The sequence below is a fragment of the Rhopilema esculentum genome, chromosome 12, assembly GCF_057945365.1.
Source record: "Rhopilema esculentum isolate cy_ngs chromosome 12, ASM5794536v1, whole genome shotgun sequence".
NCBI classification, from domain to species: domain Eukaryota; kingdom Metazoa; phylum Cnidaria; class Scyphozoa; order Rhizostomeae; family Rhizostomatidae; genus Rhopilema; species Rhopilema esculentum.
In genome coordinates this window covers 7,260,057-7,277,165 of record NC_142826.1, presented here as the reverse complement: position 1 = coordinate 7,277,165, position 17,109 = coordinate 7,260,057, and the positions used below count along the sequence as shown (strand labels likewise).

Below are 17,109 nucleotides of genomic sequence, written 5' to 3'. Positions count from 1 at the left end.
AAATAATAAGGAGGTTATACTGAAATTTAACCCATTGCATCAAAGTCTGTCTTTTCAATCATCGCCACTTAGGCTGAGAAGATATGGTACACAAAATGTTACAATAAATGTTTAGACTAAACTACCAGTTGATGCAAAAATATGATCTGAAGCGAAATATAAACATTTTTTAATAAACTGTTTCAGAAGAGTTTTGAATGTCCCTGAAGTGTGCCGATACCGTCTGCCAAAGAACAGTGGTTGAAAGTCACTAATATAGACGCATTTATCTTTATAAGAAAACAATCTCGCGATTTGCACTAAGAATTATATATTTTTGTTGATTCTAGTGCTAAAGATTTATTCAAACACATAGTGCTGAAGAGCTACCTTTTAGAAATAAAAAACGCAACAAAAGATAGAATGAAACATAACACTTCACCAAGAGGCATCCATTTTTTTTGTAGATTGAACAGAAAATCGGTGCTCAATTGACGATTCCCGGCGGTTAGATTCTTAAGGTTTAAGGTGATCAGTAATATTCTATAAATTTCTTGGCCATATCAGGGGTAATATTCTATAAATTTCTTGGCCATATCAGGCCTCAGTTTCTTATAAAAAAAATCCTGCGGGAACAAACGCAAAAGAAAATACCATGAGTAACTCTCCTTAACAACACACTATTTAGCCATAGTTGGTGCTTTAACACATCATGAAGCATATGACATATTAGGCATAGTAACAACAGTAACCGGATAAACAGACTGAAATCTAAGGAGAAACGCAAGTGCAGAAACGACATGCTTCAACCAATACAAATAAATGCTAAACATACCAGCCTCTTTGTCAATCCTTGCTAGTTCATAAGGAGCTTTTAGTGTTCGCAATTTTCGAGGCGTAAGACTCCATAATTTAATAGAAGAGTCATCGAACCCAGCAGCAAGCATCTTGGAATCATCACTAAACTCGATGACATTCAGTCTAAAAATTGACAATAGCTGTTTTAGTTTTGCTGTAAACATAGTTTACGAAAAGTTAGTCACCTGAAATAAAAAACTGATGGGTCGTTCAAGAAACACCCCAATAGAAAAAAATATTCTCTGTGGAGGTTTTATGGGTATGTAGAGTAATAGCAGATCATGACATGTCGTGAACCAGACATAGAACTCTACTCAACAACGCTCTTCGATATCCCATAAAATCGTATGTAAAACCCAAGTCCGTTTAGGTACCGGCTTCCTTTATCTGCAACCCGGACTGGTGCAGGTATAAATTCAATTTTCTTGCACAAACGCTATTTAGAAGGCTCACAGAATAGAGAGTAAGTATTCCATTCTGTGTTTAGGACAAGAAATTGAATCACATATACCCTTGACTTGCGTTTAGGACCGTGTAGAAGCAAATGGATGGAAGGCTGTTTGGGCCAACATGCAGACGCTTCAATAATTCTTTGTACTTGGCAAGTTTTAGTCTTTTGTCACTGTCCTTCCTAGAAACAAAGAGAGCAAGATAAAAAATAAAAAGTAATTGAATACGTATTGATTAGATAAAAGAAAATTATTTAACTTGGACAACCAGATGCAACGGACTTTGCGCCTGAAAATTAATGAGACTTCACTACAAAGGTGAAGATATAAAATTTGATAAATAAAAAAAATTTCAATGATGAAATTTGTCAGTTATGAAATAAAAGGGATCTAACGAAATTGGAAATTTATCTTGATAATAATGGCTGTTGGCATTCAATAAAACTTAATTCCAGCAAACAAATAAATGAAAACAGCATGGTGCATGAACTTATCAACTACAGAAATATTCTGATCTAGAAGAATTTTAGAAGAGTTTCGTAGCTCTACTTTGAAATTCTACTTCATGAAATAAGAACATTTTGAATTTAGCTACTATAGAGCATTTTGAATTTTTCTTCAACTTTGATATTGCAGAAAATCGGTATTAAAAGCTGAGCAAGATTACCGGTGATCTTCGACGATAAGGGTATTCTAATTTCTAAAATCTAAAATCTCTGGGATCTGATATGGTCGAAAACAGATAACATATTTGAAAGCCAGCCTTTTAAGTTACGCTTAAAGTTTTCTGGGTGAAGACATCAATTTTTTGATCTCTTCACATTCTACTAGCCGGACTTTCAAAGCAAAAAATGATAGCATGTTTTAAACTAACAGAAATTTCGAAAATCGAAGACATCCCATGTAAACGAAGGTTTCTATAATTTCTTTTTAAAGCTTTTAGTTTAAGTCTGAAAATCTCTTGACCCATTAAGCCGATTGTCGTTTTTTGCGGTTGTAGTCGCATGTCTTATTTACCACAACTAGTTACAATCGTATTACATGAATACCCTTGTTTATTTAAACAGGCTTATTGATCTTCGAATGACTTGACCACATTTCACTTTGGTTTACGAGTGCACCTATCAAGTGCCATCAATAAAATCACGTTTTCTCCAGACCCAATTCCTGTTCCTCTTCACAATTCCTCTACATACAGTTACAAAAAATGCTTTTGGCACACGACCAGGACAGCTGTCGGGTAAACAAAGTGTGCCTAAAAATTTTTTATTTGCTCTTGTCAATCTTTTATGGCAAAATAAAACTGTGGGAGGGAAGAAAAACTGTTTGCCAATTTTTGACAGGGTATAGGGAGAGGAAGAATTTGAAAAACCTGAGACACACTTTGGTAGCTTGGGATCTGAACTTCCTGTTGATATAAGCCAGATTTTGTTTTCTCAAACGCAAGGATACAAAATAGCTTTTGAAGGTGGTACAATCATTCAAGAAGTAAATTTGCCTGGAGAATGTCATTGAACAATATTTGCTAATTATTTTGATATAGTTGGAATCATCACATTATTGTACATCGAATGATGTATAGTCTCCGATTCCGTTAATAGTTTGGCTTTTAGGGAGAGAAACCCAAATTACCGTAACCTTAAGAGAGAAAAGCATCTGAGGTTGATAAAGATTGAAGAAAATAAAAGTGAAAATTGGAAGAAAATTGAAAAGTGGAAGCGACTAATCGATTAAATATCCTTTTGTTCTTGCAAACAACACAAATATGCTAGGTACCTCCACCACAATGTGCGGTGGGCATAAATAACTGAAAGTCTTGTTTAATTTGGACCAATAAATATCTGAAAGACTTGTTTTACTTGGACCAATAAATAAAAAACTGAGAGGAAGCAAGGCTCAAGTGAAATCGAAAAAGGCCATTTTAGCAAAAGGGTGATGCTATTTTAGGAACAGCAATTTCCTGCATATTTCTGGACATTTGGCTCGAAGTGCATGTTTCGTCTTGTCAGCAATTTTCTTGCTATTTTGCGGCCAGAAGCATTGAAGAAATGAAAATTATACGTGACTCTCCTATCTTTCTATTCTTTTCTTTTACCTTTTTCTTGTTTACTGTTATTTTCTATGTCTTACAGAATGTTTCCAATTTCTAATTTATTTAGTTTAAAGTCAAAACTTTTAATGCACAATTCAAGCTTTAATTTTCTCTGGCAGCCTTTTAGTTTGGCACCAAAACGATGGGGTTTTTCCTGGACCAACCAGTTCATCATGAATAATCCTTGTTCCTTTTGGTAAAAATCTAAGAAAACAGCTTTCAAACCTGGGTGGCTTAAATGGACGTTCACTTATCAGTTAATTCATTAGGTAGAATGGAACGATGTGAATAATTTTCTGCCAAGACTGGCTACTGAATCGTGCAAAGTGAAAGCATAAGCATAACAAAAACATGCAGTGCATGGATAGGAGACTAATATCTTGTGAAATAGGAATAATGGAGAAACTTTAATAATGACTAAGTCTAATAAAGTCTAATAAAAGTGAGACAAGAGAGGGGCAGCATCTTCCCTTTGTTAGCCATTACGTCATGTTAAAAAGCCATGAACCTCAAATGGGATGATAAAAAGATTGATCAATTAATGTTACTTACAAACTCGGAAAAGAAATCCTCTCTGGTTTTGGTGCATGAGGGTCTGTGGCTTGTCTTTTTTTCGCTAAACAAAAAAGCAACCATTGTTTTAGAAGAGCTCAGTCACAACCCATTTGCCTCAATTTTCAACTCAAAAGCCTTTTTAACTAGCCTTAAGCCAATGAAATTGATCGATTCCTCGTATATTCTAACTTTATGGGAATCCTCTTGCAAGAGACCTCCCACTTGAATAAAAGATGTGAAAATGAGACATCAGACCACTGTCTCTTGTGGGGGTATGTTGCATAATCAATATCAAATGGTTATCAATATCAAAAGGGGGAGTCCTGCGTGAAAAGTACGTTAGCATGCTATTTCCCTACTCTTCTGTGATACTCTGATGCTTTTTAGTACCATCAGTCAACATATGACTTAATAGGAAAAGTAGTTATGTATTGTTTTCTGTTAAACAACATTATTTCCAATTCATATTTTGAATCTGCCACGAGTAAGAACAATGGAAGGGGATATGAGGCTTAAACAATACCCTTCTTTACGTATTTCTGCCATATGTGAAAAGTTACAAGAAACTGGTTGATCAGACATTACGCATTAACTTTATGATTTTTAAAGGTTTTGTAGTCGTTGTGGTTTTAAGACATTTGAATTACGGTTTCCATTTTTTCTTTTTGCAATTTCCTTGAAATTTTGCTATAAGCGAAGAGTGGCAAAATAAATTTCAAAGAAAAAGTTTTCAAACTCATGGGCATGAGAGATAAAAAACATTTCTTTAGCTATAGGACCGTTTTTACTTGCATTCCAGCGTGTTCTAGAGCTGTAATCACACAATGATTTCTTATTAAATATCTAAGGTGGTTTTTTCTCAATGAATGTTGGCTTTATTCTAAAACAGCTCAAACCAGGTTCTTTTGGCATGGCCACAAAATTAATTTTCATTGCTTGACGACATTTGTCAACAAACAGCTACTAGTTGTACTCGATGAAATCAAAAATAATCTGGGGACCCCTTTTTGCCGGGGAACCTTAATTATCGAGCTTAGGTCCCCTGAACTGCGTTACGCCCTAGAGCCAGGCTCTATTTTCCAGTTGTCGCTTCTTAAATGTATGTTTTTAAGATTTAGCGTCAGTTAACCTCGCTTTCAAAACGGGGTCCCAGATGCCTCCGTTACGCCACTTACTGGCTACCCTAATTCGTGTCCGCCATCCTAGTATGCCACTGGCTACTAAAATCTGAAACTAGGAAATCTGCCCGTTTCTTAAGTATTTTTTACAAAGAGTCGGTCGTTATCTTAACAGGAAATTAGTATTTCAATATTATTTCAATTATCTAAGCCATCTGTCAAAGAAATAAAAACAATAACATTCAAATCAACTGCTTATTAAATATCCATGTAGAGTAGAAATAACTTTTCAAAGTACCTTCATCTCTTTTTGACTTTTTTTTCTAAAAGAAAACCATTGGAAATGTTGAATTTTGTTAAATGGATGGTCTAAGGCTATTCCAAGAAACTGATACCATGTAAAACTGAACCAAACATTCGAATATAAGATCAACTGAGACTAATACGAATAAAGTACTTGAATAAGATATGTGAATAATGCGAGTAAGTTGAATATATAATCTTGAGTATACTAAAATCCAGTCCAAAAAGAGTCTTTATCCGTGTCCTAAATAACTGGCTGCTATAGAAGCATATTCCGCTCACTATTCAAGTGTCGGTTCCCTCATCGTCTACTGGGGCCAAGTGACCTCTTATCTCCTTCGCTCAAATATCAAAGTCCTCCAACATTATCAATACCAACGCTTTACGTCATATCATATGTCACGTGACACGTATACAATATAATTGTGGTAATACAGGTTAATAATAATAAATCTTTTTAACAATTCAGCTTATCTGATAAGACAATTTACTTTCTTCATAACAAAATTTCCATTCTTAACGTAGCAAAATTATTCTTAAAGTCAATTCACCGCCTGGAAAAGATGGAAAACACCACAGCTTGTGTGAATTCGATTACAACGCTATATACGTATAAAATGAGAGGTGTGAGGATATTTCCTTGGTTAGGGTCATTCGCTACAGATAAAAGGGTCTTGGAGTGGTGAGAAAAGTCGCCAGCTCTTTGTAATTCCAGGCATAAAAACCACGAAGTGTGGTCATATTTAGACGATAGAAGCGGCCCGCGCACGATAAGCATAGCTTCTTAGTGTCCTAAAACTGCCTTCGGAAGCTCGGAACTGTCAGACTAGCAAGACGGATCTCTTCGTGCTATACAAAGTAGTCAGACTTTTGCGAAGCCCGACCTACACGAAATTCAGATATTTTCCAACTTATGCAAAGTTTTGAGAGCTCTAAAACTATTAACTGTATGAAGCATAACAGCTGAAGTATAAAGTAAAGAATTAATATGTCATCACACGTGCTGAATAAACAAATGTCTGTCCAGTATTCAAAAAATAGTCACTGGTTGTTTTTAATGCAAACGCTTTCTAATTATAAATATTCGATTCTGCTAGCATAAGAACATCTCCCTTGTGGAGATCCAGGGCAATCAGACGCCAGTGTATAGTGTCTCAGGATTTGATCAAATTAGAAGGCGTTTTATATTTGAAATCTTGAATTTTCGGGGACGTCTTTATTCTTTTTTCCTGGGTGCTTTTCAACAAATTTCAAAAGATGAAACGTGTCTGAAGATCACAGAAATTTTTAAATTTGACGTCCCGTCGTCTGTACAGGTTCTTCCAGGAATTCTTAAGTGCTGCCTCGATCCACTATCACACTTAAGTTGTTTATAGATGTGTTTTTTTCAAAAGTGTCTCTTAAGATAGCCATTGATATGATGATATCTTGATTTTGTTGCAAAAACCTGACTTCATCAGTGGTAATTTCATTAGGAATTCAAATAATTTTACGAATACACAAATATCTGACTTCTAAAATCCGACTTTTGCGATAAAACGAATTAGCTTTTGTACCAAATGGACTGGGTGGGACCAAGCATTTTTGCCCGAGTTATGAAATATCCGACTTATGCTAGTTTGACTGTGGTAACAAAAACAACATATTGGTGCACTGAATTGGCCTTCCTCTTGCAAATGGCTGCCTGGCATCGTCAAATAACTTGAAAAGTGTAACGAAATTGATAGAAAAATAAAGTTAACAATTTGGAAGAACCGTCCAAACAGGGTAATGAACAGCAATGAGTGTGCATCAATGCTAGCTAAATGAAATAAATTAAACAAATTCGCCACGTGAGTGAAAAAGAATGATCTATTTAACTTTCAACAATCGAGGAAGCTCGCTGGACAAATGCGATGTATTATTGGTGCTGGCCATGACTCGTATTTGCTCTCTTTTGCTGGTTACAGAATTCGCACTACGACATTAAAGGCAATCTGTCACGACGTTGATTGATTATAAGAACAAAGGGATTTTTTATTGTTTCCAGTCCCCCTTTGATTTATCGCATTGTAAAAATTATGGCGGAGCGCTGGAATCGTGTTTAGGCTATTGTTCCAGCTATTGTTCTCGTTAACCAATCCACAACGAGACAGATTGCCTTTAAACCAGGTCTGCCCGCCCAAAATAACTATCTTTGGTCATGATGATGTATGTTGCCCTGTATGTTTTTGTAGATTTCCTGTTTGTCCAAGTACCGCATATGCCTTTGAAAACCACAATATTGTTTTATCTTAATCCTATTTAATAATTATATACCACACTCTGTATCTTGAGAGGTCACGTAGGCTCTTTTTTGTTCTAACTTTATGTAATCACGAAGGTTGTGTCCAAAAAGGGGATATCTAGAGGTATTAAGGGGTTGGTTACACTAGCAGAGTAGCCGAGTAGACCACAAAATCTTCATTGCCAGTTTTTCTAAAAGTCCCCCGTCAAAACATCCCCAATTGATTACGTGGTACGAAATTATTCATCCCAAACCAGAAATTGTATTAGTGACGCAGCTTTAGCTCTGCATATGTTTGATTCTGAATTACCTTAAAACCTGTTTGAAAATCACTACGTTTTGAGAAACAGAATTGGAATTTATCAAAGGAAAAATATAAGTTCAAAGATAATGACCGGGGGTAATGATTTTCTATACAAAGAGAGTATACAAAGCAAACGTCCTCAGGCACTTTAGGGCGTATCCGTACGAACAAGCGCAACTAGTTTTAACACACCTAGCTGAACATCACTAATAGACAACGCTCTAGTTGTTATGTATCGAAAATGATGGTGGCTGCGTTTCAACTCAATCTCAAACTCAAAAATCTTTTCAGCAAACACAAAAATCAATGACAATATACTGACATAAAATATAATTACTAGAAACAAGAAAATTGAAGTAGGTTAAACAAATAATTAGTTTTTATTATGCTGAAGGACAAATGACAAAACTCACGATGAACTATTGAGTCATGCATAGTCACTATGAGTCACGTACCCTGTTTAAAGTACTTAATATACGATTACGTATGGACCTTAGTTTGAATTGAACAAAAGAGAACCGTGACGTAAATTGATAAAAGAAGAACAATAAAAAGGTCATAAAAATCAAAGATAAATGTGAAAAATAAGGCACAAGGCACACTCAAACAGACTCGGGCTCAACGTAAGAGTTTAAATAGGCTCTTTGTGAGGACTACGCACATTATATAACATAACATTGCATCGATGCTTTATTTAATCAATAATTTTGTTGCCTTCCTTAGGCTTACCTTTGGTTTTTCTTTGTCTTCCTCCTCGTCACTGTCCTCTTCCAAAGAGGCATTCAATTCTGGATCGTGAATAAGGCCGTAAAAAACCTTTGCATTGTTTGCTGAAACAGAAAACCACCATGCGTGAGCAAACAAGGGATAGAAAGATCGAGAAAAACAAACATAATAAAAACATCTGTACTATTTTCAATGCAAAAATGACTCACAGGTGTACCGATCCAGTAACTCCGTCACAAAAATAAAGTCTTTCCTTCACATTCACAAGAAAATTTCGAATCCTTAAACTCCGAAATACATTTTGACTTCTTAACTTCAATAATAAGCTCCCTGTAGTTGTGGAAAAGCTTTCTGTAACATCAGCAATATAGAACATAATTTCAAGTATTGCATTTCCGAAATCCGAAATTTTTTTAACAAACTCAAGCGGATAATAAACAAGTTTCATTCAGACAAAAAAGGGATTGTTAACTTGAAAAATAATGATTCTTCAAGTCAAAAAATTGATTTAAGCAAGACAGAAGCTCTCAGATGAGACATTTCTCCCCAATTCCTCTTTATTATAAGCAGAGATATTTCTAAATATTTCTAAAGCAAGGGTGTGGTCAATATCTGGTAATATTACGGCAAATATTTCATGTAGAGGCCCCTAGCATTTACCAAAAAACAATCAAACAAAATATCTACCAAAAATTAGCCTGAGCAAAAAATGTTGCTTTTCTACGTGGTTACACTTGATATGCAAAGGGCAAATTGGAATGAAGTTTTACGCAAGACTGGCGTTAGGAATATATGAAACCGGCAAGAGCGATCCTCTTTATCGCCTTGCCAAATAGGCTTCCTAAGAATTTAACACATTTAACTGATTTCGCACAAGAAAAATCAGCTTTTTGCACCATCATAATATTGAATTTGCCAAGTCAGTTTGATGGCCAAAGTTTGCATAAACCTTGAAGCTTTTCCTGTGTAATTGGCCCTCTTACTGACTGATAACGCCCAATTTTCTAATTTCTAAGTCAGAAATTTCATCCCAATTTATTATAAAACCAAAACCCCTCTCAATTCCTTCTAATTTATAATTCCTTTCCTTTCCCTTCCAATAGGCCATAATTACAGAAGAAGGATAAATCTACCCTAGGTACCAGAGCCATATAAATTTCGAGCACGTAAACAGAATGCCAAGCAGAGAAGCAGAGAAGCGGCTAGCCGAGAAAAAGGATAAATCCTACAACGTGTAACCACTGCCTTTCTCCAACGAGAAATACCGCAGCATATGCAACAGTTATTTGAGGTAACCCATCCTATTGTATACGACCTTTTGACTTGCCTAAACCAAAAATGTGCGAATAAAGAAAAGGCAACGATAGCAGGCTGCTCGACGGACTCCGATGGAATTCTTGCGGCGCGAAAACGCCCAGGCATTCTCGTCGCGTTGCGGTGTTACTTATTTACTGTACTATATTAAACCAAAAAAATGACATGTCGTGTATGGGGTGCCAAATGGGCCAAAATTTCAAGACGGGATAGAATCTTATGAAGACTTTAAAATATCATAAAGAGTTGGATATATCGTCAAGATTAGGATATATCTCTTTTTACAACAAAAATTCTTCTCAAGATAACATATATTCATTTCTTCATGACATTCCTAGTATCTTTACTAGAATATTTGCACAACTTCTTGATGAGATTTTCGCTGATCGCTTGATGAGATTTTCAGACTGAATTTTGTCCCAACCAAGATGACTGTTGGCTGAAGCATTACCCAACAGTCATGTTGCCGGTGAAAGGAGGGAAGGGGTAGGGGGTAAGTGGCGAAAGGGTAAAAGGAAACCGAGTTAAGGGGGAAAGGGTGACAAGATGCATGTTGTTTCGGACCCCGATTGGTGAGAAGGGTTGGGAAGCCCGGATAAGGATTATTGTGAAGTCAGTTCATTTCACAGCCTGAGCCATTATTGGGGGGTTCCTTTGGCCCTTTTATTATGCTGTCTTGATATATGCTCGTCCATGTTATCTTACGTGTTATATTCACACCCTATATTCAGTGGCGGACACCTGGGGAGCGACCGCCCCTCCAATACTTTAGAGGACAATGATCTCTTGTTCCAAAACAATGGGAAATGTGACGTCATCTTATTAAAACAATAGGCTTGCCCTATGTCAAAGACGCATTTTAAATACTCTGTATGTTATAAAAGGCAAAATCGTTTTTCTTACCATACTGCGGTGCTTCACCAGATATTCCCCCTGTTCCTGCCCCAAGATTCCGCTTTTTCCTTGGACGGCCATCAAAGACTATCAATAAGAAAATCTAACCTATCAGTACATTCAAAAAGTAAATGCAGCCGTAGGCGTGGCAACGATTCAAAATGCATAACATTATCATAACATTTCATATTATCATATTTTAATTATTGTCCTCTTATTTGGATGTTTTGCAGAATAAAACAATAACTTCTCACAAGAAAAATTTACAATATCTGGCAAGAGAAACTTACAAAACATTTAACAGTTAGAATCCACCTTTTATGGATGAAATATTTTCCATAAATGAATGCCCATTTTACTTAATTAACTCTCAATTCAAAACAGTGGAGCCACATTACAAAATACATGGATTTAATACCGTATCATACAGATGTAGCCAAATATGGAACTCAATTCCAAATGAGATAAAGTACTCCCTACTTTATCAATATTCAAGAAAAAAATCTCAGAATTTACATCGTTTAATTGTACTTGTAATCTTTGCAAGGAATATGTTAGCAACATCGGTTATATTTGATTTATATTATATTTAGCGTTGGTAATTAAAATTAGTTAGCTTTAATTAGCTTGTATGCATAGCTAGAAATTTTATCAACTTTAAATAAAGAAAGAAAAAAAAGGCAAAGAAGCAAATAAACCAAAAAAGGCTTTAAAATAATGGAATAAATCCTTAATTAAAAACAATTTCTTACCATCCAGATGGAAGTGCTGCTGGATTATGTTTAGAATGACGTCTCTTTGATTTTCCTGAAGAAGAAATAATCTAAGAATCAACAACGAAGCCCAACTACAGGCCGGTCGAAAGCCTCGATGGGCAGATGGGCAGCCATGGCATGACCAGCTTATATTGTAGCTGGTGTTAAGATATCGCAGAGGACCCCTAAAACTCGTTCTGCCGATGAAGACAGATTGAACCCGAAATTAAATATGTTTATTGAAACTCAAACTGACGTAAAATATTCTTTTAACACCTCGGTGGTACAAAGGTGGTACAAAGGCGGCGGTGGTACAAGGGCCCTCGGTGGTACAAGGCCAAGGACGATTGCCCCCATTACCCCCCCGGTTTCGCCGGCCCTGACTTTGTAAGTTAAATGCATTAAAAACTACTCTGTACTTTTGGATACTAGTATGTATAAGAAAATAAATTCATTGAATCGATAATGCAATGACACATTGGTTTCTCCCTAAATCGAAGAAAAATATTTAGGAAGCTTAAAAAATTGCCTTGGAAGAACAACATTTGAAACTGTCAAAAAAGCTAAATTAAAGTAGTATTACTTGAGATACTAGAACTTCTTAAAGGTTTAAAGTAGCTTAAAAGACTTAGTTCTAGCGTTTGGCTTCTAACAATAAGAACTTTGGCAGTAGCTTGTGATTATGCATTGGGTAATAAATTATTCAAATCTTGGTGCAAACTTTATAAAAAAGCCGGGATTAAATTGTCCACCGCAATACTAGTTATCCATAATTGCAAATATCTGAGCTTTTCTTGGGTTTGGGTACAGATTCTTATTCTAAAGTTCCTCAATAGTTGAGTTCGTGAATAATGTCATAAACTCGCACAAATACAATTCTTAAAAACTGCAGCAGGAGAAAGAAATGTTAAGTGAAAGAATTGAATATTCTAGAAAATTTTGATATTCGAGTTGGAAAACCTATTTCAAAAAAGTCCTTATGATTATTTACAAAATTTTTCCAGTAATAACCTTAATTGATGCGTGATAATACAAAAATTGATCCTTTTACTGTTATTCGAGTACCTTTTGTCAGATTTTTCATCCCCTGCTTTGCGAAAAACTAACAAATCAAAATGTCATAACAATAATTCAAAGAACCCCTCCCCCAACACCCAATTCGAATATTTATTGTTGCAGTAGCCCCCGGAATATGAAGCAGCCCCCTTCACTTCGCTGCAGAGCTCTCCTTTTGAATTTTTAATGAGCGCATGTTTAAACAAGCCTGCTCACGACACAAGTTATATTTGAAACTGTAAACTTTGGTCTCTCCTGCCTTCAAGGATATCTGAATGAAACCAAGTTAAACTGATTGAAACCAGATTAGTTATAACATTTATTGGTAACACCCCCTGTCACATACAACGACCCCAATACGTGCGATACAGTTGTTTGTTACGTAAGTCCTCACATGAAGGCCACCGATCGAACACAAAAGAAAGCAGGTAATCTATTTGCCCAGTATTCAGCTTTTGAGAAGAGGAGTCCCCGCAACATGTGTTGCAGTAAAAGCGAAGAAAGGTAACTATATAACTGTTTGTTATTCACAAGTCATGATCAAAAATGAAAGCTGACCAAAAACTTATCGTGTTCGATGGGATTCTGATGAAATGTGCCACTCTTAATGGCGTGCATATTCCACAAGAAAGCGTCAGTTTAGATGAACTAATTGCAACAATTAAAGATGAAATGCTCAATGCAAATTCAGAAACAGACAAGCAAGATAACAGAAAGAATTCCTATATTCGAACACAACAGGTATGAGTCCAAAACTAATGCATTCTGCGTGAATTTCTCTTTTGATTTCATTTTCATTTAATGTTTGAATATCCAATGCCTGCACGCATTCGTAACATGTGGACAAGACTTGTGGCTTTGTTTTTTTAAGTCAAATGACTATATGAAAGAACGTTTAATTTCATCGTTGAATTCTGTTGCAAATCATCTGTGGTCAGAAACTGAAGATCAGATTAAACTTTTGCTATAAAGAACAACGTAGAGTAAAATGGCCAGTGTTCAGAGGTTATTTTTGAGAAATCAGAGACTGTTTCCATGTGCTTGCTTTCAGGGCCTATAAGAAATTTAAGCAGTTGTTTGTAGTTATTATTGAAAAATGAAAATATTGAAATTGCTTTTGTGGTTTGCGTAATATCAAGACATTTTAGAATGTTTTGTCAAGCTTAGAATTTGAAGGCGGGAAACTGGTAACTTGGTTAAAGGTTCTAAATATTCTTTTCACAGAACTCCAAAGTTCAATCTTAATATACTTAAAGGATTTTGAATCCACTATGTCACTAAGCCTTGGGTCAAACATATGTTAGCTGCAAAGGCTGGATTGGTTTATTTCGTTCTAAAACTTTGGTCTTCATGCTTTGAGCGAACCCCCACTATTCAAATAACCAAGAAACTTCAGAATACAAAATTTACATGCTGATTAACAGTCTTATGAAACACCAGTAACAAATTCATTTATTGTAGAATTCGCATCTTTATGCCTTCGGGAAAACTACAAGTTTACAGGAATAAACGTGGGTTCAAGACATGGTTAGAACTACAATCGTGTTGTAGATACTTCCTTAGGGCAATAACAAAATATTGAAAAAACGAAAATGAAATGAAACGAAAAAAACGATTGTCAGAAGGTATACACTTATACACTCTCCATTATATTAAGCTCGACTCATAGAATCAACCCAAAACTCAAAAGTATTGTAAATTATATCTAGCAAGATAATCATTCGATTTTTCGTTTGACAGCAAACTCCTTACAAGCCCTTCTACAGATCGCAATTAAGAAGTGATGGGGAGGCAAATGTGGAGGACATTTCACTGAACGGCCGAAGTCCTTTGAGCCGGAGAACTTCCTCGACAAGCAGTGGAATACCTCAGTCGATCTTAATTTCGTTGCAGAGAACATCTTCACTGAGTGAATGTAGCTGCACATCGGAGGATGAGTGCTTCAAAGTGGAGCCCAGCATAGCCAACGAAGCATGCCTTTTGGACCAACTGCACTGGATGAAGAATCAAGGGGATGACTGTGTCGCACTGGAGAACTTGAAAGACATTCCAGAAGTGGTAAAATTTTTAAGAGTTTTAACAGGGTTCACTACTCCAGCTGCACTTGAATTCAAACTAAACCAGAGCGGAACTATAACAATCTCTTACCAATTCTTACATAACTTCAAGAATGACTACATGATGCTCAAAGTCAAGGACAATTATTGCATGTTTCTCTCGCCATTTTAAAAAGCTGGTACCGGCATGAACCCATTGCAAACTGTGTGGTACTGCAGCTTTAACAAGTTTTCAGGACACTAACCGCGAATGTTAAACCTACATGCGTACATGAAACTGAAACAGAATACAGAACAGCGCTTTATGACAGATTGTCAGAGGGACAGCAAAGAAAAAGACACATTAAGTGATGGGCCAGGGAAACCCGTTACTATTCTCATACCCCAACCCTTTTCAATGTAACCTTTTGCTTTATAGACCGGTTTAATTCGACCGATATACTAGAGCGCTAACTGAAGAAAGACAACAGCCTAGAGCAAAGGGGATAACATGTAGCCGCAAAAATGCTATCTAGATGACCACTATATCTTTAAACCAAGGGCTCAGTATGGAAGTATGGATAGTGCGCCAAACTGGTGTCTTATGGTTACCTAAGAGGGGAGTACATTGGTAATGCCGTCAGGTCTATGCAACAGTTGTTATGTAACAAAGCGGGCCTGGATGTCTATAGCGTCCTCCTACCATATCATTTTGGTTAATAAAATGCGATTACTTCCAGCTGCCATTGAATGGGTCCGACTACTGACGTCAACTGGCGAAAAAGAGGCAGGACAGCGCAAACCTATAACCACATAACATATTTCCAGTCTTCTGAAAGTTTGACAAGAAATACTTTTTCACCTCAGAACCAGATAAATCTCAAAATGTACATGGTTTGGACTCTCAATCTTGCATTGCAACATTAATTATAGGTTAGCCTTTAAAAATTACAACCTCAAGTGAAAAACAAAGTTGTTTCGACATAGTTGGCTCAAAATATGACAATAACATCACAAATGACCGTATTTCGATAGGAAACCTAGGAAAACCTCATTGGCTAAGCACTGACAATCACAGCTAGCGTTGATTTATGATTGTTATCTTAAATGTTTTAATGTGAATAGTCAATTTGTTTGAATCAGATTATAGTCAATTCATCAATAAATGACGAATCCCCATTCCATCCTAACTGAACATCGTCGAATGATCATTCCAGTTACCCGGCCAAGCCTTGCAAACCCCGAGTCCAGTTTTAAGAAAAGTTGTTTTCAGCCACTCTATGTGATTTTTCCATGAAAACAGTCAAACTGCATTTTAAATGAAAGTAGCAATAAATTGAATTCATCAATCTGTAGAGGTTAAAATATTTTACTCTTAGTAAACTCTTAGTAACCGTTGTATTTATCAATAAAACTTTATAGACTTGAAATTTGGCGATAGAATTTCCAGGAAATGTCGGGTAATAAAACAATAAGAATATTTTTTTATTTAGATAATTAAATAACGTGAAAAATCACGAACAAATCTATGTACGAAGTAGTGTAGTAATCAAAACATTTGGCTTGTTCATTTAATGAAAGATTTAACGTGTAACGTAACGCGCGTATCGCGGTGGAATTCTTAAATATGTGGGTTTTAAACTACCGTATAATACCGATATTCTTCAACTTCAAAAGTAGTGACTGTCAGTAAAATTGTTCGTATAATGGAAAGATACCATTAGACAATAGATATAGAGGACCATAGCAGTTACCCCTCCATTGTGAAGAACAATAAATTTTGTCTTAATGGCCTAAGTGTGATTTTTTAGCTTAAAGACCTGTCTGTGTCCTCAATATCTGTTCATTGAACTAGTTATATTATGCTGAGAAAACAGAATATATTAAGTATTTTAAAAACTGATTTCAGAACTCAGTTTGCTCCTTAAAATAAGGTTGTTACTCTAGAATTTGGATCAATGGATTAAACGATTGAGAAGGAACTGTCTAGAAGCCATGAAAGACGGAATGTTTGTGTATGTTAATTTGTAAAGTATGTTGTTACCTGCAGACCAAGGCTCAGGTGAATTTGTTTTATGGCAAAGAATGATTAAAAAAAAGAAAGCATAGCTAATGAATTAAAAAAATGCGTGATTTCTTGTTTTCAAACTGTGCGAAGAGCAGCAAGCTGATGCAAATTCAATTGCATTAAATGCTCTGATAAATTTTCACTTGGTACAAGTGTTGCACCTCTTGTAAGTCATTGATATAAACCAATCACGTTTTGGAATGATGGGGATTGTTGATGGTGATTGGTTGATTAAAGATTAAGAAGCGAAACTACATAAGAAGGCAACAAACTAGTCTGGCTTGACATCTAGAAGGAATTTCAATAGTAAGGAAGATAAAGGCAATCTTGATTGTT

The 17,109-nt window shown here is 35.9% G+C and overlaps 2 protein-coding genes across 3 annotated transcripts in view; one reads left to right on the top strand and one right to left on the bottom strand.

The window, feature by feature from the left end:
• LOC135681511 (transcription initiation factor TFIID subunit 5) overlaps nt 1-17,109 on the bottom strand; it is a 52,017-nt gene that overhangs the window by 21,197 nt on the left and 13,711 nt on the right. For both annotated transcript variants that reach the window (XM_065196029.2, XM_065196028.2), the window contains exons 8-14: nt 11,611-11,665; nt 10,868-10,945; nt 8,654-8,754; nt 5,350-5,374; nt 3,931-3,994; nt 1,349-1,468; nt 815-960 (exon numbers count right to left, since the gene is read on the bottom strand). In XM_065196029.2, the coding sequence (XP_065052101.2) occupies nt 815-960; nt 1,349-1,468; nt 3,931-3,994; nt 5,350-5,374; nt 8,654-8,754; nt 10,868-10,945; nt 11,611-11,665 (589 nt within the window). The remainder of the gene's footprint in view (nt 1-814; nt 961-1,348; nt 1,469-3,930; nt 3,995-5,349; nt 5,375-8,653; nt 8,755-10,867; nt 10,946-11,610; nt 11,666-17,109) is intronic.
• Nucleotides 12,916-16,808, top strand: LOC148958727 (uncharacterized). The gene is made up of 2 exons (XM_089111953.1): nt 12,916-13,410; nt 14,410-16,808. The coding sequence occupies exons 1-2, from the start codon at nt 13,216-13,218 to the stop codon at nt 14,896-14,898; spliced, it is 684 nt and encodes a 227-aa protein (XP_088968079.1). The 5' UTR covers nt 12,916-13,215; the 3' UTR covers nt 14,899-16,808.

Coding starts and splice junctions, on each gene's coding strand:
- LOC148958727 (XM_089111953.1), top strand. CDS start 13,216: ATGAAAGCTGACCAAAAACTTATCGTGTTCGATGGGATTCTGATGAAA. Junction 13,411..14,409: donor CCTATATTCGAACACAACAG/GTATGAGTCCAA, acceptor TTCGTTTGACAG/CAAACTCCTTACAAGCCCTT.